Source organism: Chanodichthys erythropterus, chromosome 16 (genome assembly GCF_024489055.1).
Source record: "Chanodichthys erythropterus isolate Z2021 chromosome 16, ASM2448905v1, whole genome shotgun sequence".
Classification (NCBI taxonomy): Eukaryota; Metazoa; Chordata; class Actinopteri; order Cypriniformes; family Xenocyprididae; genus Chanodichthys; species Chanodichthys erythropterus.
Window position 1 is genome coordinate 20,634,793 of NC_090236.1, and position 22,835 is coordinate 20,657,627.

General features: G+C 36.4%; 2 protein-coding genes across 3 annotated transcripts; one reads left to right on the plus strand and one right to left on the minus strand.

Annotated features, from left to right (window-relative positions):
* Positions 1 to 2,349: 2,349 nt before the first annotated feature.
* Positions 2,350 to 10,778, minus strand: anxa13l (annexin A13, like). 2 transcript variants are annotated; one of them, XM_067363768.1, is made up of 11 exons: positions 10,663 to 10,778; positions 9,938 to 10,013; positions 7,430 to 7,524; positions 6,730 to 6,897; positions 6,556 to 6,589; positions 6,309 to 6,388; positions 5,363 to 5,431; positions 3,822 to 3,923; positions 3,649 to 3,724; positions 3,347 to 3,459; positions 2,350 to 3,238 (listed from the first exon to the last, which is right to left on the minus strand). In XM_067363768.1, the coding sequence occupies exons 1-11, from the start codon at positions 10,675 to 10,677 to the stop codon at positions 3,119 to 3,121; spliced, it is 948 nt and encodes a 315-aa protein (XP_067219869.1). In that variant the 5' UTR covers positions 10,678 to 10,778; the 3' UTR covers positions 2,350 to 3,118. The 2 variants fall into 2 exon arrangements, with proteins under 2 accessions (XP_067219869.1, XP_067219868.1); XM_067363767.1 differs by having other exon boundaries at positions 6,730 to 6,900.
* A 1,030-nt stretch (positions 10,779 to 11,808) lies between these two features.
* On the plus strand, positions 11,809 to 22,790 carry ap2m1a (adaptor related protein complex 2 subunit mu 1a). Its single transcript, XM_067363769.1, has 12 exons — positions 11,809 to 11,943; positions 12,689 to 12,807; positions 14,675 to 14,940; positions 15,262 to 15,344; positions 17,508 to 17,513; positions 17,633 to 17,768; positions 17,858 to 18,002; positions 19,473 to 19,592; positions 19,670 to 19,805; positions 21,041 to 21,138; positions 21,222 to 21,333; positions 22,268 to 22,790. Exons 2-12 carry the CDS (start codon positions 12,734 to 12,736, stop codon positions 22,400 to 22,402), a joined length of 1,311 nt encoding a protein of 436 aa, XP_067219870.1. The 5' UTR covers positions 11,809 to 11,943; positions 12,689 to 12,733; the 3' UTR covers positions 22,403 to 22,790.
* Positions 22,791 to 22,835: the final 45 nt, after the last annotated feature.

Sequence of the window (22,835 nt, forward strand, 5' to 3'; positions counted from 1 at the left end):
GCAGGTTTTGAATTAAACAAAAGTAGCCATACTTTATTTGTGTGTGTTGCTGTTCTTAAAGCAGAAATTGACATTTAATTTATCACAAATAATATCAATAACACTACCTCAGTTTCTTAATGTTTCTATAAAAAGACCACAACCGAAACCATTTCCTGAAGTCAAACTAGGACTGAAAATAGGTTTATAATCTTAGGAAGCATGTACACAGACTTGCGGTAACCAAGACATTTGGTTAATATTAAAAGCTTTACTGGGAGCAGGAGATGACGTTGATCTAAAGTTATTCCATAAGGAGTAGAGTGTGATAGACTGAATCCTTCAAAGGGCTAATGTGAAGCCCTGAATTATGGCTACTTTAACAGGGTCAGGTCAGTGCACACAGACAGCCCTAACCATACAGCCCCCTCTAAAATTTCACACAGATGGAAATTAATCAGTGGTTAAAAAAAAAGAAAAAGATGCTTAAAATTTCATGTGACGATGATGAGACGTGACGTGAAGGCCAAGTATGGTAACCCATACTCAGAATTTGTCCTGTGAGCAGTGAGTAGTGAACACACACTACAAGCCATGGACACACACACCCAGAGCAGTGGGCAGCCATCTTGCTGCAGCACCCAGGGAGAGATTGGGGGTTAGATGCCTAGCTTAAAGGAACGCTCCACTTTTTTTGAAAATAGGCCCATTCAGCCAATCTCCGGTTCTGGCGGTACCACTTTTAGCATAGCTTAGCATAGTTCATTGAATCTGATTAGACCGTTAGCATTGCGCTTAAAAATGACCAAAGAGTTTTGATATTTTTCCTATTTAAAACTTGACTCTTCTGTAGTTAAATCGTGTACTAAGACCGACGGAAAATAAAAAGTTGTGATTTTCTAGGCTGATATGGCTAGGAACTATACTCTCATTCAGGCGTAATAATCAAGGAACTTCGCTGCCGTATCATGGCTGCAGCAGTACAATGATATTACGCAGCGCCTGTGAGCCCCTGCTTGCACAGGGAACGTGCCTTGCAACCATGGAGACGTTTGTGAGAGACGCTGCGTAATATCATTGCACTGCTGCAGCCATGATACGGCAGCGAAGTTCCTTGATTATTACGCCTGAATGAGAGTATAGTTCCTAGCCATATCAGCCTAGAAAATCACAACTTTTTATTTTCCGTCGGTCTTAGTACACGATTATACACAACATAATGTGTAGAGATTTAGATGCTAACATGAGAAATGTAAGTCAAGAGTCTGTTTTGCTCTGTCAGGACAGATGACGTGAACCCTGTGGCCTTCTCTCAGTGCAAGGGTTAAAATGTCTGGTGAAGTGACAGTACAGGTGTTTGGTGTTAGAGGATGTGATAATACTACTGTTGTGTTGAAGCCTGTACTTGATTTGAAGTAGAACATCTGGAAGTGTTTAATGATCATTGGGGGAGGTTAAAGCTTATTTTTACACTATTCCTATGCACTAAGGGTTTGGTGAACCTGTAAGGCTGAGAGCTGATTATTTAATTATTCAAATATTATAGAATTTTAGATGATGTATCAGAGAGTAGAAGCTTTCAAAGTTTCAAAGGTTCATCCAAAACTCTCATGTCATTCCATCCCTGCATTATTTTCTCTCTTCTGTGTAACACAAAATAAGTTTTTTTTTTGACAGTCAATGGAGTATTATGTTAGTTGGAAGGAAAGTCATATAAGTTGGAAATAGCATGAAGCAGAATTTTTCATTTGTGAATTTACGTAACGTAACTAAGGTAATGAAAATAACATTTACAGCACTGTGTGCATCCATACACGTTTTGCAAGTCAACTAACTATCATTAAAGTATTAGTAAACTGTTATGGTTATGGTAATGTGTTAGGGTTTGAGTTAGTACTTGACATGTAGTTATAAAGTTACTTATTTCAGTAGACTGTTGGGGGACCGTCAAAATAAAGTGCTAGCAGATTTTAAGCAGACAGTCTACTAATACTATAATAAAAGGTAGTTAACATGAAGTTGCAAAGTAACTTTTAGTTAGTAGAATGTCTAAAGTGGACCATTGAAATAAAGTGTTACCCTACATTTTCTTAGTAATACTTTCATACTTTCAAAACTTTCATTCGTAGTATTAACAAACATTTATATCATGCAAATATATAATCAAATATATAATGTTCGTATTTTTTTTTAACTTTGCATTTTTTTTTAAGAAGAATGTATATTTTTATGATCGCTGACCTCTATGCTATCTTTTACAATCCCTGGTCTCAAAGAATGAATAAGTAAAAATAAAGATTAAGATGAATCAAAATTATTATTTTTATTTTATTTATTTTATTATTTTTATATTTTATAAAAGAACCCACAACAAGAGTGTGTTTAGTCTAATTCAACATGCTTTATTGATAATGCACACTTAATATTCACTGGCCACTAGTGGTCTCTAATATCGCTGATATTAATCAATTTCTTCTACCCACAATCCTTTTCATATTAAAAACAGATATATTCTGAAGCATTGCAATAACAGGTTGACAGTGCTGCTTTACAATATTAACAGTCACCACTGTATACTGTAATATACTACTGTTCAAAAAAATAAATGCCCAGTGATAAAAAGCATTATCAAAGACTGAAATACTAAGCACTTAATCTAGCTGCTTTTAATATTAATATGTAACTGGTACAATATTTGTAAGTACTAAAGACGTCAGCCAAACACCTACATATCTGGTATATAGATACAAAGATTCCATGTGAAAAGATTTAAATGAAGGATCACACTTTGTGCATCATGGTTTGTCCTGTAAAAGAATCATCATGGATGATGGAATACTGAGCTGTTACTCATGACTTTCTCAAGGCACGTTTGTAGTTAATGCAGAAGTCAAATTTACTGCAATAAAAACTCTAAAACTGTCAAACTGAGCAGCTCTTTAGTTATAAGAAAGTGTTATGGCAGTAATCATGTGATTATAATGATTTCTTACCCAATTCCTAAATTGCACCAATGACAAAAATGAGCGAATGTGCTCCCTTGTACAGAAAGGTGATCCTAAGTATCTATTTTCAGGCAGTGTTGTAAGATGATTCTTTCAGCAGTTATTGTTAGTTATTGGCTCCACCTGACGGTGATTCAGTGAAGTATTTCTATTAGGAGGCGCTTGAAGTCACCGCCGCACTCTGAGTTCAGGGCATCCTTTAGGGTAACATCATATTTCTCCAGGTACATGTCTTTGATGGTCTCCAAATCCACCTAGATGTGATCGTGAACATGGAAAGGAAAATAGAATAATTCTTTCCAGTATTTCCATAAAAAGTGTCTTTGTATTCATTGTGTTATCAAGCCAAGAATTATCTCTACCTCAGAGCGTCCCACAATAATACGTATAAGCGTGTCCTCATCTGTTCCAGCTCCTTTCATGGCAGCGTTCAGACGACGGGCAAAATATAGCTGCGGGTTTTTAGCACATCGCACTGTTCAAACAGAAACAAATCACAGTATGATGCGTGTTGCGAGTAGAAAAGGCTATCAAATTGCCCTATCCTTTCATAGTAGCTTACGGTCACTACTTTGAACAGCAATATGATTCTTTGATTCAAAAGAAAGAACAAATTTCCTAAGGGCTTTTCAGGGTTTTGAATAGTTTGGATGGTTATAGTTACCCAGAGTGATGTAACAGTCCTTTAATGTTCCTGTAGCCTCACTGTCTATAGCATCCAGGATATCTGTTCCAGAGAGCTATGGAAAGAAAACAAAAGAGAAACCAGAAACTCAGAAAGAATGTTGAAATGGTCCTTGTAAAGCAGTGATGGGCATAGCTGCCGTTTGACCGTACAGTTTCATATATCTTGAAGGTGGCCTGAAGCTGTAGGTAGTTCCTGTGAGTGAGGATGTTGCTGAAAGTGGACTCATCTGTTCCGAAGCGTCCTTCACCTGCCTGTTGAAAACCAACCACATAGTCATTCAATCATTCAATCAACAAAATAACTAGGGTTGCCAGGTCTGTTTGACAAAGATAGTCAAATAACCAATCGAAAATAGTCAAAAACCAGCCCAATGACCAATAAAGACCAAAAGCTTCCCAATACCAAAACACAAAATATGATATACTCTCAGAAATAAAAAGTACAAAAGCTGTCACTGGGTGGTAGTAACCGTTTTTTATGTAGTTGTTTTTCTTTAAATATTTCTATTTAGCTTTCATTTATTTTTATTTCAGTTTTAATTTTATTTAGCTGTAGTATAGGTTTTTCATCCAATATTTAATTTTATTTCAGCCTTATTTCAATTACCAAAATGATTTTTGACAGTTTTAGTTAAAGGGATAGTTCACCCAAAAATGAAAATTTGATGTTTATCTGCTTACCCTCAGCGCATCCAAGATGTAGATCACTTTGTTTCTTCAGTAGAACACAAATGATGATTTTTAACTCCAACCGTTGCCGTCTGTCAGTCAAATAATGCTAGTGGAAGGTAACTTCTACTATAAGAGTAAGTAAAACTTGCATAGACAAGTCCAAATTAAACGATAAACCGAACAGTAAACCGAACAGTATTTATATAATTTTTTACCTCTAAAACACCACTATGTCCAACTGCGTTCAGCACTCCTTAGTAAGGTCTGATCGCACTCTGACAACGGCAGTAATGTCTCGCGCATATACTTCAATGAGAGCGAGACATCACTGCCGTTGTCAGAGCACGATCAGACCTTACGAAGCGAGTGCTGAATGCAGTTGGACATAGTGGTGTATTAGAGGTAAAAATTTTTATAAATACTGTTTGGTTTCTCGCACAAACCAATCGTTTCGTGTCTTAGGACATCAATGTGTCGTCACAAGCCGCAGGGTTTAATTTGGATTTGTCTATGCAAGTTTTATTTACTCTTATAGTAGAAGTTCCCATCCACTAGCATTATTTGACTGACAGACGGCAATGGTTGGAGTAAAAAAATCATCATTTGTGTTCTACTGAAGAAACAAAGTCACCTACATCTTGGATGCAATGGGGGTAAGCAGATAAACATAAAATTTTCATTTTTGGGTGAACTATCCCTTTAACGATACCAACACTGATAGTATACACAAAGTAAGGCAGGGCAGGCTTAAGGGAGTTAAATGTATAATATAATATAATATAATATAATATAATATAATATAATATAATATAATATAATATAATATAATATAATATAATATAATATAATATAATATAATATAATATAATATAATATAATATAATAATCCTGTGGAAACCTTTTATAAGAATGCCAATTCTGTATGAAGATCATGGACTTGGCAACCCAATAATAATGTGCTTAAAGAAACTAATTTTAAACTACTTACATCAGAGTTTTAACAGCAGGGTAAACCTCACCTCAAACAAAGATGTTGCATCCTGTTCTGCCAGATCTTCATCCACTTCATAAGACTCATCCCTGCTGGCCTGCAGGTGAAGGTTTGACACATTTTTCTTTGCTCATATTGCACTATAACATGCAGATACTGTAGCATGCAAACACAAAAATTAGGAATGGAATTCTGCACCATTCATATTCCAGTGAACCAAAGCCTTGATCTTATCAGTCAGTGGTGATGGAATGGAATGCAAGTTTTCATGACTATCACAGGCTGCATCCGAAATTATAAATGCTGCCTTCAGAGGAAGCATTCCAAGGTAAGAAGGCATCAAGGCATGTCCGAATCTAATGTTAGCTTCACTTCCTGTCTCCTGAGATACCTTCATCTGATCTATTTTTGAAGGCAGCATAGATGTATCCTTAACTGCCTTTGATATCCCACAATCCTATGCTTTCCATTCTGTGACGGTAGAGCTAAATTTAAAAAATGGCATCTGAAAGTTGAGATTGGTGGTTAGCTTGTGTGTAAATGTATGTTTTTAGCCAATGTTATCCACTGTTTATGTTATTTCTAGCGAGAAATTAGAAATGTAGTATTTAAATATTCACTTAGTTATCACTCAAATTTGCTCTGTTTTGCTGTAGATCATTAAACCGTTGTGCTGCCTCAAAAGTCTGTCAAAAAGCAGTTTTGTGAGGTACTTTCATGCGCAAATGCTGCCTGCTGAGTCACTGTCTGATAGGGCAGCAAGGCAACAAGTCAGCTAAGTTTGGACGTAGCTATAGTCTTGTTATGCTCATAAAGTACTAATTTGTGATGGAAAAAATGGTATTGAATTAGGAAAATGTGTGGCCTCAGACCCAACTGAACACCCCTTCTACATTCTTCCTATCAGTACAAATAATAGCTAAATACTATAAATATCAAACTCATTGGATATGAACTCATTACTCGTATTTTACCTGTAGGAGAGAAACTAGAAGATTCCTCACATCACCACTAGTGTCACCTTCAATATCAGCCTCCAGATCTCGCTCATGCACTGATGATCAAAAGATCTGTTACATGACTACAATAATGCATTATTTTATTACTAATAATATTAGCATCACACACAGCACTTCATAGTGTAAATAATGAGCCAACAATAAATCATGTCTCTTTATAACTCATGAGATCATACTTTTTTTGTATCTGATCAAAGCTTACCTTGCATATATGCCTCTTTGCAATTCAAAATGTCCTGTTAAAGAAAAAATATCTATTTTGTAAATAATGCTTACAATCAAGTAATGATTTCTTTTTCTTTTTTCAGATTTTCATGCTTGAAATTTGGTGACTATTCTTCCAATCTAATAAGTAATGATGTAAATAATGAATAACCTGATTGGTGCTGGTGCAGAGGATCTCCACCAGCACGTCCTCATCTGTCCCAGCACCCTTCATGGCTCTCCTCAATTCTTTAGCCATGAAGATGTGGGGTGGGTCCAGCATGGCAATAATTGCTTTCTCAAAGCTTCCTGTGAGTTCATTCTTCAAGACTTCCTCCAACTCCTTGACAAAGACCGAAAAAACAAACCGGAAACCAGACTCAAATAGATGTATATTGGTTCAGTCTATCAATAAATTATGATATGAAGTAAATGTTTTAAATTTTAAAATATCAAATAAAAGTTTTTTATGTTCTCATATAGTGTTTTTCCAGGGATTTTATCCAAAGTAAAGAGTGATATGAAGAACATCTATGGTTCAGTACAATACTCCAGTTATCCATGAGCTCTGGATGATTTTTAAAAGGGTGAAAGCATAATGGTAGAAACTACTCCAGTTACATAATGCAGTCTAATTTGATGTGTGGAGAGGAAAATTAAAAACCATTGGTCTATGGCTTGTGTATTGGAGAATAAAATGTTTGTTCTTATAAGCCACTTTAAATTTAGATTTACACAAACTATATTTCCACCAAATTAGATCAATTTAAATATTTTACTTTTCACAAAAACACAATTTCAGTTATCATGATAACACTGATTAAGTATGGACTATTTTGTCATTTGACTGATATTTCAAAGATCTGACTCACATCGTCATATTTTTCAAAGTAGGCTTGTTTAATCTCCATCCTCTGGACTGCAGAGCGGTTTGCTAGAATGGAAATGATGGTCTCTTCATCCGTTCCTGTGAACAATAGCAGATGAGCTCATACATTATAATGTCAGTTATTCCTCCATCAAGTTAAAGGGTTAGTTCACCTAAAAATACATTTCTGTCATTTATTACTCACCCTCATGTTGTTCCACACCCGTAAGACCTTCATTCATCTTCAGAACACAAATTAAGATATTTTTCAGAAAATCCAATGGCTTAGTGAGGCCTCTATTGCCAGCAAGACAATTAACACTTTCAATGCCCAGAAGCTACTAAAGACACGTAAATACGCGCTCTGAACCACTGATTCGAAACAAAAGATTTGTAAAGCTTCGATGCTTCACGAAGCAGTGTTCTGAAATCACCCATCAATAGGTATTGTTGAATAAAGTTGTTATTTAGTTTTTGGACACATAAAAAGTATTCTTGTCGCTTCATAACATTAAGGTTGAACCACTGTAGTCACATGAACTGCTTTAAATACGTCTTTAGTAGCTTTCTGGGCACTGAAAGTGTTAATTGTCTTGCTGGCAATAGAGGCCTCACTGAGCCATCAGCTTTTATCAAAAATATCTTAATTTGTGTTCCGAAGATGAATGGAGGTTTTACGGGTGTGGAACAACATGAGGGTGAGTAATAAATGACAGAATTTTCAATTTTGGTTGAACTAACCCTTTAACGGTAAGTTTACACAACAGCAATGTACTACAAAAATTTTGCATTTTTGAAAAGTTTCGCATACAGATGACAACACTGTCAAAACGATCCCCATTCACACGGATCCATTAAAACAACTAAAAATGCTGTTTTATTAATACATTTAATACAATTAATATTATTAATGTAAAGTTTTATTCTTTGTACAGATGACATTTCCAAAACTATCCCTGTTTACATGGATCCGCACAAACGTCTAAAAACGCTGCATTATGCATGCCAGAGTTGTAGTTGGCGATGTCACTTTGTAAAGAAAGACTACGTGCCTGCGCACATATGCATTCTTTTACGGATCTTAGTCATTTTTTAGTCATTTTTGCAGATCCGTGTGAACGGGGATAGTTTTAAAAATGTTGTCATCTGTACAAAGAAAAAACTTTTCCATTTTTGGTAAATCTTTGTCGTGTAAACATACCTTAAGATAAAAAATTAAAAAAAACTTTCTTTAAGGGCTAACGGATTATTTTGAAAACGTGTTTCGAAGTGCAAGTTTTAAAAACGATACCAAGCTACTAAAACACCAATTTATGACAATGTTGACATCATGCCCATGCATATTATGTGTTCAGTCTATAGGCGCATAGTGTTTCTTTACAAAGTAACATCGAATAACACAGCGGTTTTAGTTGTTTTCGTGGATCTGTGTAAACGGGGATCATTTTGACAAATTTTCTATTTTTAGTACATTGTTGTCGTGTAAACATACTTTTAGTTAATGATTAAAGTCAGCATGAAACAGTAGTTTTGATCATCTTTGCTTCTTTATTGTAACATACATCCGAGTGAAATGTCTTCTTAGACAAGAAAAATGTAGGGCGGGACTTGATTTTGTCAATTGGAAATTGATTGGATGGTTGTGGTTTGCTATTGCTGTGATGTCATGTGAGTGACAGGTTGTACCACCCTCGCGCCAACAAACACATCATCAGAGAAGAGAAAAACAATGTTGCTGCAAGAGGAAGGGGAAGTTATTTTGATTAAAAATTATGTTGAAAATAATATTATGCATGTATCACAGAGACGAACTCCATGATTCCCTCCTCTGGCCATCGGAGGGAGCCTTCACCGGAATACTAACACACTCACACCCACACAGCACTACATTTCCCATAAGCCTCTGCCTCGGACTAATTACCCTGCCAGCTGTTACCCATTACCTGGACTATAAAAGACTCTCATTCCCATCCTTACCCTGGTCTACGTTTCTGAGCGTTTATATCCTGTCTGATTACCTGTTGTCTCCCGTTTCCAAAGAAACCATCACTGCCTGTCTTGACCCCTGCCTTGTCTACCGTTTGTGAGTGATATCTGCCTGAACTGACCATTGCCTGTATTCTGATTCTGATTCTGCCTGTCTCTGCTGTCCCTGTTTGACCCAGCCTGTCTGACTTCGATATTGTAACAATAAAGCATGCAAATGGATCCCCGCTCTAGTGATGAATCATTACAGCATGTGTAAATCATTTATAATAAACACTGCAATAATCCATAAAAAATAAGATGGCGAAGAGGACTTTAAAATCAAGCCCCGCCCTCTATTTTTTCTTGTTCTATATTCTGTTTCACTCTGAAATAAATCATAACACTGAAGTAAAGTTGGTCACAAATACTGTTTCATGCAGACTTTAAAAGTACTACATCATATTTCATCATATTGCAAGTAAAAAAAAGGCAAACACCAATTATTTATGTCAGTGTTTTACATCATTATTTTTATTCAACCTACCCATTCCTTTGCAGGCCTTACGGATTGCCTTGATGTCTGCCACCACATCAAAGTCCTCAAAGGGAGTTATTGTGGGCTGAAATAAAGGTTGTGTAAGAAAAATCATGTGTTATGCAGTTAGACTATACAACAGTTTAAAATGAAATTTACATCTGATTTTGAAATAAGTTAAACAACTAATTCCTTTTATATTGTACAAAGATGTGATCAGGATGTTTTTCAAGGGTTTGGTAAATTAGATCACAATGCAGTAGTCTGTAGGGGGAGGGGTTCTGTATCCAACACACAGCTGAGTCATGGGATCTCTGGGCAAGGACAGGAACAGAGTAAGCCTTCCTCTGCCTCGCCCACTGCCATAACAACAATGTCCACTTATTGATAACAAAACAGTTATTCTTTGATAAACATTCCTCTTCCTCTGACAAGAGTATAAACTACTGCTCAAATCACAGTAAAATACAACAAAATAGGCTAATAGTAAATATAAAATTAATATATGGTAAAAAAAAAAAAAAAAAAAAAAAAAAAAAACGACAAAACACTTATGGAAAAACTGTTAAAGCATCAAAATAAAACATCAAAGTTTCAACCTAAACTCGTCTGCGCATAAACCTATTTATTTAGTCTACGCAATATGTTGCATCCGTAGCAACCCAATAATAATCAGTTTCGTTATCTGTAGTGAAAGAAACTGCGAAAAGTGAGAAAAGGAAACTTTAACTCACTTGAACGTTGCCCATCTTGTGATGCTGAGGTGAATCTCTGAATGCGCGCTCGCTCAATCCACCAGCCAGAGCATCTTTTCACTACATCACATCCCTGACGTCACTGTTGGTCACGTCATCAAATTTAAATGTTTATCTGATTTTTCTGTTCTCTTTTTGTCATTAACCATATGCTAAACAGAAATGTAAAAACATGTAAAATAAAATAGTTTAATATAGGCTTATGAAAAGTTTTTCCAAGATATACAATACATTTTTTTTTCATACAAGAGGAATGAAACAAATGTGCGTAGGCTGATACAAAATTTATGAGCAGAATCATTTGAATTAAGACAAGAAAGCCTTTGTTAATTGTGTCCCAGCAGCATCAACCTACTTGCTGCATGAACTTGTGTTGTCCAGAATACTAATATTTTCGTCATTTCGGCATATTTATGTTTAAAATAAAGTCAAATATATAGTAGGCCCAGCAGCAAATGATCAGATATTTTTATATTAGCCTACATTTATCAAATGTATTATCAGAAGTAGCCTAGGCTACTGAAAAAAGTAAGTAATTGGTAAATGAATTAGCTAAATACAGAGGCATGCATGTGATCTCTTGTCCTGCCTGAATATTAGGATATAGTTCTATTTATAATCTGGATATAAATATTAAAAGCTCGCTTTCAGAATTAATGATGGATACAGGCATGTTACGTCGAATTTGCAGCAGTTGTGATGATTCTGACCGATGAAGTAAGACACTCTTATTTCACGTGAGCTGATGCATGCGGTAATTTTGATCAAACATCTCTGTCTACAACTGTGTTGGTCCATGACCTGTTTTCTGACATTGAGACTTGAGAGCAGTTATTCACATCACGCCAGTATCCGCATTGTACTACGACGACGACTTGGCTCATAAATATTAATTAGTTCGGTTATTGGGTGCTTCAGTGAGGTTACTAAGCAACGTCACTTTACGTTATTAATATTCATGACCTGTTTTTTTTTATTTAGCATAAATACAGAAAGGAATATAGTATAATTATTTATACAATAATAAATTTAAATAATATAGACGCATTCTATCTTTTTGCTTAAACAAACGGAAATGCAAAATATTAGGTTGCGTTGTCGATTGTAGTACGCATGCGCACTGTCAACGCTGTCAGCTGACTTCCTGGCCGAGGGAGGGATTGCTGCTAGTGTCCCGCTAATCCATCAGATCCCAAAAAAATTACCACAGTCGGAGAGGGAACGGTCCATTCCGCGCCTATTCGTGCGGATATTAAGTAGGTATGGTCACATTTTTAAACTGAAAATACCCGAGGACAGAAGTGTTTGTATTTAAGCCCGGAAGAATTGGTTTCATCATCGAAATGATCGGTGAAATTTCGATACATGTCTCGAGGGAAGGAATAGAGCTATTCACGAGCTCACTTACTATTAATGACTCTTCGTGCATTTGAATAATTAATATTAGTTACGAAATGAAGAACGCGCAGTTGACGATTTAAAAGCACGAATGTTCAATGGAACATGTCTTTCAGTTGGCAGACATCTTGTACTAATTATGCCGCGATTAAACCACACTGGACGGACACTTCCTGTTAAGCGCCTGTACATTGACTGAATACTAACATCATTTGCCGTTACAATGTTTGCAGAACAAACACTTATATTTACAAAATCTCGCGTTTTTTAATACATCACGACCTTTTGTGATTGAAAAACAGGTCATTTAGTCTGTCTAGTCATGCACCAACAGATACACCTTTTCAGTTTTCAGTATTTTATTATTATGTGATTTTAACATGGGTGAATTCATTTCTTTTAGAATCAGTAAGTCATTTTATCTCCTAAGCTATATTATTTGGGTTGTCACAGAAGCCCAAACCGTTGAGACTAAACCATCCTGACTGCTTTATCTAGTCTCACTTGTAGGGCTGGATGCCTCTCAAATCTTATCAAGGTCTCACAGAGCTCTTCTATAACCAGCCAGTGAGCTTCATGTTCATTTTCATTGTCCTGCGAAATATAGGAGTGAGAGCCCACCATGGAATGTGAGGTCTGAGGGGCAGCCACCATGATTGGAGGACTGTTCATCTATAACCATAAAGGGGAGGTGCTGATCTCCCGCGTCTACCGCGATGACATAGGGTGAGTGAGTTCATCATGGGTGGAAAATGCTCTTGAAACTGCTTCTGATTTCAAGGACTTGATTTTCTGTGTTTCTCAAAACCATATTATCTGGGGACAGGCCAGTAAACAGCCATCCAGAAGACACAACAACCACTAAAAACTGCTCAGAACACCCTAGCAATGATGACTACCTACTGATATTTGCACAGGCAAACGCTGAATCTATTTATTTCTTAAGTTAGAAATATTTACATTTTTTTTGTTATATGTAAAAATACTGGTCTTATTTTCATTATGCGTGCTCAGCAGGGTTTAAACTCCAAATCATTGGGTTTATCCTGTTAGGGAAGAGGAAAGATGACAGGATGTTAGAAAGCAGGAAACATTGCTCCATTCCATCATCATGACAAACTAAATTTCATTTTTTGTAACCATAAATGGGGAAGTATTGTTTTTTTTCCCTCTCTCTCTCTTTATAAAACCCCATATCAAATGTTCTCATAAAGATTTAATTGGTGTGTGTTTGCATTACTGTTGTCCATTTACACATGCACCCCATGTTTGCCTTTCTCCTCTTTCCTTGTCATTATTCCCCTCATGCTCTTTGTACTGTTTTTCTCCATGTTCATTGTGGCTACTGTAGCAGTAGGTAAGCGCTCCTACTATAAACAATGACCAAGCATGTTTTTAGACCCTGACAAACAACCAACCAACCACTCTGACGCATGTCACCAGTGACCCCCAATCTAGGGTTGGGCAATATAGCTAAAATAGGCCTTTTAATAATGTATCTCAACCTTTTTGTGTTTGCTTAAAGGGGCAATATGAACAAAGAACATAGATTTTGATCGATCAATCTATCTGCCCAGCCATCCATCCATCCATCCATCCAATAATTTTATGTCTGTCCATCTATCTTTATAACCATTAAAAAAGATTTAGAAAAGTAAAAAGACTTATAAATTCCATGTACATTTCGTTGAAACCTTGAATTATTGTTTTCAACGGATATATTCAAATGAAAAAAAAAAAAAAAACTTATTTGTATAAATTATTCAAACTTTAAACAAAAACAACATTGACATGTTCTCAGACAATATTCTCAAAAATTGAGGCACTAGTAGTGGGCATGAAACGTTCCTACTTGCATGGTTTTTGGGAAACTTAGGTTTACGGCCCCAAAAAAGCTTGTAAATTTTCAATAATAACCATTTGTTTGTTAATCATCTATAACATAATATTTGATATATTCTTAAATATTCATATGATGTATTGCCCAGCTCTACTTCAAGCATGTCACCTGACATACTTCAGTCAATCAAATATTGTGAAGATATGCAAGTGCACCAGCAGCAGGTTTACCATGATGCCCTTTCCCTTTGATTGCACTCAGGCATGAGATGACAATCTTGGTCATTTCTGGGTTTGTGTATGTTGGATATTTTGAGAAATTATGCACCTTTTCTGAAGGAAATGTTTGTCTACACATGAAACAAAACATTTTATTCATTAACCTTTTCATTCATTTTGGCTTTTATTTATTGAATCGGTTGCAGCAGATGGAGTAAAATATCTGGCAGGAAAATTAATTTAAAAAAGAAATGAAATTGCAAAGAAAAAGAGGAAGTTTTATTGGAATCTTTGTATAGTTCTCTTTTGTTTGTTTTAGACCGCTCTTTTGTCTAAAGGTCTTGTAACTTGAGGTTCCTAAAGGTTTGAATCAGCAGGGAATATCCAGTCAAGTATTTAATGCTTTGTTCGCAGACTGAAGAAATATGTTTGTCTTAAAGGGTTTACTGGCAGATGGTGACCATGTGCTCACTCTTCCTTCCCAACTCTATTATCTCTTTCTTGACCTCACGTTCTTATCCTTCCTTCTCCACAGGCGCAACGCTGTGGATGCGTTCCGCGTGAACGTGATCCACGCCCGCCAGCAGGTGCGCTCTCCTGTCACCAACATCGCTCGCACCAGCTTTTTCCACGTCAAACGCTCCAACATCTGGCTGGCTGCTGTCACCAAACAGAATGTCAACGCTGCAATGGTGTTCGAGTTCCTGTACAAGATGTGTGACGTCATGACGGCCTACTTTGGGAAGATCAGTGAGGAGAATATCAAGAACAACTTTGTGCTTATCTACGAGTTGCTGGATGGTAAGGCTGTTTCAGAAACATGGGAATCATTTCCTGACACTGTTCTCTCAGTTATATCTGATCCTCCTGCCTGTGTTAACCGCACTACCTCAAACCAAACTCGCCCTCCTCTAAATGGCATGCTTTCCTGGCAGTCATCCACTGTTTGTGGTAAGGTGCTTCCTAAACCATAAGCTGTCCAGAAATCCTTGTCCTCCAGCTGAAAAAATTAAAAGGTTACCAAAATGAGATGCATGGAGACAAAGTCTATTTAAAACAGTTGTTGAGGTGTTAAGTGTCTCATTCCAGAATAATGATTCATTTATGTCTTTGTGTTTGCAGAGATCCTAGACTTTGGATACCCACAGAACTCAGAGACTGGAGCACTGAAGACTTTTATTACCCAGCAGGGCATCAAAGGCCAGGCAAGAAGAAGCTCTTTTACTAGTTTCATATTTTTGATGTTCATATGAATTGAATGATGCTACTGTAGGACTTGTGTGGCATGATTTCATTTAATGAATGTTTGGAAATGTGAACGGATATTTCCTATTGACGCACTACAGCAAAAGATATAAATAACTGGCTTAACTTTTTTGGGGGGTGAAAATACTGACGTGCCTAAGACTTTTGCACAGTACTGTGTGTATGTATATATATTACATGCACACATGTATATGTTTCTGCTTCTTCTTTCGGCTTCTCCCTTCAGGGGTCGCCACAGCGAATCATCTCTCTGCACCTATCCCTATCTTCTGCATCCTCAACACTTGCATCCACTTTCTTCATATCCTCATTTATTACATCCATATACCTCCTCTTTGGCCTTCCTCTTTGCCTCCTGCCTGGCAGCTCCATGTCCAACATTCTCCTACCAATATACTCACTATCCCTCCTCTGAACATGTCCAAACCATCTTAATCTGGCCTCTCTAACTTTGTCCCCCAAACGTCCAACATGAGCTGTCCCTCTGATGTATTCTTTCCTAATTCTGTCCAACCTTGACACTCCCAAAGAGAACCTCAACATCTTCAGCTCTGCTACCTCCAACTCTGACTCCTGTCTCTTCCTCAGTGACACCATCTCTAAACCATACAGCATGGCCGGTTTCACCACGGTCTTGTACACCTTCCCCTTGATTCTCGCTGATATTTTCCTATCACACAGAACTCCCGACACCTTTCTCCACCCATTCCAACCTGCTTGCACTTGCTTCTCCACCTCCTTCCCACACTCTCCATTACTCTGGACTGTTGAGCCCAAGTACTTAAACTCATGTACCTTCTTCACCCTGTAATCTTACTGTTCCACTTCCCTCCCTTTCATTCACACACATGTACTCAGTCTTACTACGACTGACTTTCATTATATATATACATGTGTGTGTGTGTGTGTGTGTGTGTTAAAGGTATTAGTATTAAGTATTATACTATTATTGTAGTATTATCGTAAACAAATATTTTGTTTTCATCAAATTTTAAGTTCTTAAACAACATATAAAATAATGTAAATGCTGTAAATACAGATATCATGATCATTCTCATTTTACCTAGCTGACAAGTTGACAACCAGAGTTTTTTGCAATCAAATGTTACAGAAAACCAAATGTTTACATTTGAATTGGATAAATATGCATGTACATAATCACCTTTTTTAATGTAAAAGTGGGCATGGCCATCTGTATCTTATTAGTGGAAATGAATCAGTCAGTGAATTTAACATTATTTAGTGAACTGATTTTCAATCTAATCAAAAATTATTTAACAAGCATGATAAATGTAGCCATTTAAAAGGAAAAAAAAGATGTTTTGTTATCCGTTTTGTAGCAAGGGCACTGCCAGCTTGCAGTACAACTTGTAGTATCTTGTTAATCTCAGCCTCAGATGTCACGCCCACAGACCGCTGGTTAAAAGTCTGTTCTATAAAGCACACAAAATGGGAAACACTTCAGGAGTTTTGAAATTGTCATCTGATTAGTTGAATTCTCCAGAATATTTGGGAGACATGTGTGTTGCATTCTTTAACAGTCCACGTGAAAACAAAGCTGTCGTGACGCCAAACCCACTCATGGAAGTGGAAAACCGTCTTGTTAACAACTGAGACAATGAGCGCTTATCAGGATCAACTAAACGCTGGATTTTCAAAAGTATGTGAAGTTTGCAGTGTAATTGTTGCAGTAAACTTGCACAAACCTTCTTGAATGAATAATTTATTAGATGCACACCGGTCTGTCATCACTTAGCACATCGAATTTACATTTTCACACCCTTAAACATGTCGCGGAACAAAACAAACTGTAATTGGTTGCTTTACACGTCAGTCAGATGTCGTCTTGGGCAGTAATTGGCCAATGAAAGCTGCAATGGAGTCTAGACCTTCTTCTGTCGGTCTGAAGGTCTGGCTACGGTATACTAGTAACTTATACACTTCCATTGTTGTTCACTTTATTTTTAGCTGTACAAAGCAGCTTGTTATGCTGTTTGATATATATATATATATATATATTTTTAGAACTGTCCATATTATCTGTGCAGATTCTAATATAAACTGTTTCTGTGTTTCATGCCTTTCTGGATGTCTGACTGCAGCATCAGGTATGTAATTGTTTTCTATTTTAAGTTTTTTCAGATTACATTAGAATGCTAGTGGCCCCCAAACGTGTTTAAACCACAATCTTCCTGAACTGTCTTTGATGGTCCATTATTGTCCTCAGACTAAGGAGGAGCAGTCTCAGATCACCAGCCAGGTGACTGGTCAGATCGGTTGGCGTCGTGAAGGCATCAAGTACCGCCGCAACGAGCTCTTCCTGGATGTGCTGGAGAGTGTCAACCTGCTCATGTCTCCACAGGGTAAGACAGCATTAACTGATGTCTCAGGACTGTGTGTTTCAGTTATTATTGTCAAACCATCCACACACTACTGCGTGTCATCCTGACAGGTCAAGTCCTGAGCGCTCACGTCTCCGGTCGTGTGGTGATGAAGAGCTACCTGAGTGGAATGCCTGAATGCAAGTTTGGCATGAATGACAAAATTGTCATTGACAAACAGGGGAAAGGAGGAACTACTGATGACCCTGGGAAAAGGTTTCAAAGTGCTTCATGTTCATGCAGTTGTTTGGCTTGTCTGTCTCCTCTCTTTGTTTGCTTTGAAAATTTTGTTTGTCTTTTGTCTGGATTTTGTTTCTCAATCCAGAATTTTTAAAACATGTTTGATTGTAAAGTGTGTGGTTTTATTTTGATTTTTGAAGCTGTCTGTTTTTGTTGCGTCTCTTTTTCTCTGTGCTCCCACAGTGAGTTAGGGGGAAGGTATTGTATATTTACATTTCTGTGTTCAGTTTTATGTTTGTTGTGGTGTCAATCTGCAGAACATATGAGTGTCTCATTACTATTCTTATTTATTTTATTTGGTTTTTAGTAAGGATGCTTAATATATTGGCCAATATCGTTAAATGTTTAAAAAATTATTATTTTCAATTCCATCTAGCTACTCTTTTTTTTTTTTTTTCTTTCTTTCTTTCTTTCTTTCTTTTTTTTTTCTCAATACCAAGTAACATAAGAACATTAATAGATGTTTTGATGACTGATTTTAATTTAAGCATCTAAATAGAAGACTTAATTTTAAAACTTTTTAAACAACAGACAAAGCAAAAATACACTACCATTCAAAAGTTTGCAGTTGCTAAGTTTTTATTTAAGAATCTCTGATACTAGGCACCAAGGATGCATTTATTTATTCAATATTCACAGTGAAAACAGTAATATTGTGTATATTGTTTCAATTTAAAATTTCTATTTGAATATATTTTAAAATGTAATTTATTCCATTCTTCAGTGTCACATGATCCTTAGAAATCATTCTCATATGATGATTTGCTGCTAAAAACATTTATTATTATCAGTGTTAAAACTGCCTTTTCTTTTACCATGAAACCATTTTTTTTTTCAGGATGAACAGATTAATAGTATTTATTTGAAATAGACATTTTTTGTAACATTATAAATGTATTTACTGTCATTTCTGAGCAACTTCAGTTGCATCCTTACTGATTTTAATTATTAATTTTTCCAGAAAAAATAAAATCTTACTGACCCCAAGTTTTTGAATAGTGGTGTAGGTTAAATATTGGTAGATAATATGGTATCGGTGATAATCAAAATTGTGAATAAAACTTTCAGTCCATCCCTAGTTTTTCGAAGTAGAACATTTTTAGCATTAAGTGGTTTTATATGATTTCACTTTGATTATATTTTGTCAGTGATGATTTCATTGTTTGTACAGTTTATTCTAGTACAGGGGTGTCTAAACTCATTCCTGGAGGGCCACTGTCCTGCAGAGTTCAGCTCCAACCCCAATTCAACACACTTGAACCAGCTAATCAAGGTCTTACTAGTTATACTAGAAACTTCTAGTGTGTTGAGGTTGGAGCTAAACTCTGCTGGACAGTGGCCCTCCAGGACTGGGTTTGGTCACCCCTGTTCTAGTATTTGCTGCTTTTGTCAAATATCTTAATGTTCTATTATATCAAACACTCAACATCTTGGTTTGTCTACCAGTGGGAAGCAGTCCATAGCCATCGACGACTGCACTTTCCATCAGTGCGTGCGTCTCAGCAAGTTCGACTCTGAGCGCAGCATCAGCTTCATCCCTCCTGATGGGGAATATGAGCTCATGAGGTTAGTTCAGCTTCAGTCTGTCTTCACACTGCAGAGTCTTGATTTTGTCTTAACACATCCTCGATCTGTGTGTGCAGGTATCGCACCACTAAGGACATAATTCTGCCCTTCCGGGTCATTCCACTGGTCCGGGAGGTTGGACGCACAAAGCTGGAGGTCAAAGTTGTCATCAAATCTAATTTCAAGCCCTCACTCCTGGCACAGAAAATAGAGGTAAGTTAAAAAAAAAGAAAGTTAAGTAGGGGTGTCACGATATACTGATATATAATTGAAATATCGTTATCATGTTAATTAGGGGTATCGCAATACGCCGGTATTGGTGATAACCATAATATTTCAAATAAATAGTACATGAATGATAATATGGCACGTGAATTATACAGCAATAGTATTTGGTTGACATCCCAACTTACAGTAGGTGGCGATATTGCACCTTTACGCTGATTGCAATTTGTCATAAACACAAGCAGTCACAGCGTGCAGCTGCTACTGCCTCGTAAAAACTTGTCATCGGATATGACAGATGAGACACTCTACCCGCACTCCAATAAAGTGAGCTCGCCAGCATGGACGCTTTTTGGATTCCGCAAAAATGACTCGTTAATCAGCCCAGTCTGCAGGACCTGCCGAACAACAGTGTGTGCAAAAGGGGGCAATAATACCAACCTCTTCACCCATTTCCACTTCCGATATCTTGCAGATTTGGCCACTGTAAATGATGCCAGATGCTGGAAATGTTACATATTAACCTGTTACCTGCTGATGCCTTTTTGTGTTTTATATTTACACCCCTATGGGCTTTTAGTCCAAAAGTATGCTTATTCGGATAAAAACTTATGGATTATTATATGTTTGCTTCAACTATCTTTAGAGAGCAGTATTTTTTTTTTCTATTTTTACCCACAATAGGACGATGTGAGCATTATGGAGCGCTAAACTCTCACATGTAATTTGTTTCATTCATACTCAAAGCCGGAGGGCGCCCTCCTGCAGAAAGTCCACAAGTGAGACTCATGAGTAATAAGTTCCAGGAAATTTCTAATATGGACTAAGACGTCCAGTGAATGCTGTAGCTGAATAAAATGCAGATAGAGACATTCTGACTATTTGAACATGAAATGAATTAACACACCATTGTGACACTATTATGTTTTATCTGTTTTATCTTGGATATTTTCAAAGTGATAATATATAAGTATAATGCAATGCCAATCGACATGGCCTTTATCAATATATATATTACTACAAAATAATATAATTTCTGTTTGACTGAGCTTTTTTTTTTCTGCAAAATATCGTTATCGTAAATTCATTTGGCCACAAAGACTGAAAAATCTGATACCGTGACAGCCCTATTGTAGACTTAACATTATGTATTTGCACACACAAGACTATTTTCGTTTGTAAAAGAGTTTGTCAGATGACGTGTGTGGTGAATGTTTCAACAGGTGCGCATTCCAACACCTCTGAACACTAGTGGAGTGCAGGTGATCTGTATGAAAGGAAAAGCCAAATACAAGGCCAGTGAGAACGCCATTGTGTGGAAGTGAGTGTCACCGTCTTCGCATTTCTCTGCTTTCGGTGCTTGTGCGCATGTATTCATGTCATCCTGTCTGTCTCTCTGCTCAGGATCAAGCGCATGGCAGGAATGAAGGAGTCTCAGATCAGTGCTGAGATTGAGCTGCTGCCCACTAATGATAAGAAGAAGTGGGCCCGTCCACCCATTTCCATGAATTTTGAGGTAAGTGTAATAGTACAAAGTAATGTCTCAATCATTTTTTCTCCTACTTTTTTTTTCCTTTCAAGTGGTCAGCGAAAAGGTGGTTCTTAAGTGTTTTTATTTTACATAATTTTATTTTATGAGGTTTACTAATATTTGGACATGTTTGGATACAGTTTAAAACCTTTTTTGTGTGATTTAATTTAGCAATAAATATAAACTTAGATTAAAAATGTAAAAGTAAAACCATCTATTAACTTGTAATTCAATTAAATTGCTAATTAAATATTAGCTTTTTTATCATTATGCTGAGTAACAAGGTTGAATCAATTGACATTTCAATATTTTTATGAGGTTTGCTGTGCTATTTTTAGCTTAACTAAAATTTGAATATAGTTTGGATACAGTTTAAAACAAATATCTATTTACTTCTAATAAAATATGGCAATTTTTTTACAATAAGGTCTAATTAGTTAACATTAGTTAATTCATTAACAATGATCAATACATTTACAGTATTTATACATTTTTGTTAATAAAAATACAACTGGTTATTGTTGCTCAGGTCAAATAATATTAGAAAATGTTAGAAATAATATGTTGAAATTAACATGAACTAAAATTAATAATGCTTTAGAAGTGTTTTTAATTGTTAGTCCATGTTAACTAACGTCAACATATGGAACCTTATTTTGAAATGTTTCCTAAAACATTAATTTGTTTTCTCAATAAGCTCATATGTAACTGTTGAATTAATTAATATTTGAATATCAGTCACCTTTTTGGGGAGGCAAGTACAAACATTAGATGTTAAAACTAGACATTTTTCATATTTTTATATTTTCATTTGTATTGTCTTACATTTTATGCAACGTAGTAGTTTGTCTGACGTATCCAATTTTGTACTCACGGTACACATTTCTGTTGTATTTCATGTTATTTTCCTCTGTCTCAGGTTCCGTTTGCACCCTCGGGGTTGAAGGTGCGTTACCTGAAGGTGTTCGAGTCAAAACTGAACTACAGTGACCACGATGTGATTAAATGGGTGCGGTACATTGGACGCAGCGGAATCTACGAGACGCGCTGCTAATGAGCCACTGACCAGAGGGACCAGCTTTTACTGTCTTATAAATATACTATGTTTCCCTCCTTCCCTCTCCTCAAGATTTGTGGATGAATTAAAAAGGCTAATTACAAAAATATGCAAAATGTGAAATGTAGTTACCTGTATGTGTTTGTTCGAGTGCTGTAATGAATAGATCCAGTGGAGAGAAGTGAGTGGTCTACTTTAAAGCCTGTGCAGTTAACGTCTGTCTGTCAGTCAAAACTCAGCTTCTTGATTCGCTGTAGTCGGTCTTACGAGGACCCCTGTCCATTTTGTCGTTGGTTATTCTCCTATTGGTCATACTCTCAGTATCTTATCGCTATCTCTCTCTCTGTGACTATTTAGTTCGGTATAAATATATAATGGAAAATAACATTGTGTTGTGTGTATTTGTTGTTTCATTTTTCTTTAGCTATAT

Excerpts from the sequence above, each read along its gene's own strand:
- anxa13l (XM_067363767.1), bottom strand. Across the intron at positions 6,901-7,429 it reads ACTTTGAAAAATATGACGAT|GAGTTGGAGGAAGTCTTGAA; the intron begins GTGAGTCAGATC and ends GTCTTTGTCAAG. Across the intron at positions 3,460-3,648 it reads GGACTGTTACATCACTCTGG|TGCGATGTGCTAAAAACCCG; the intron begins GTAACTATAACC and ends CTGTTTGAACAG.
- ap2m1a (XM_067363769.1), top strand. The coding sequence starts at position 12,734 with ATGATTGGAGGACTGTTCATCTATAACCATAAAGGGGAGGTGCTGATC. Across the intron at positions 19,593-19,669 it reads GGGGAATATGAGCTCATGAG|GTATCGCACCACTAAGGACA; the intron begins GTTAGTTCAGCT and ends CTGTGTGTGCAG. Across the intron at positions 19,806-21,040 it reads TCCTGGCACAGAAAATAGAG|GTGCGCATTCCAACACCTCT; the intron begins GTAAGTTAAAAA and ends ATGTTTCAACAG.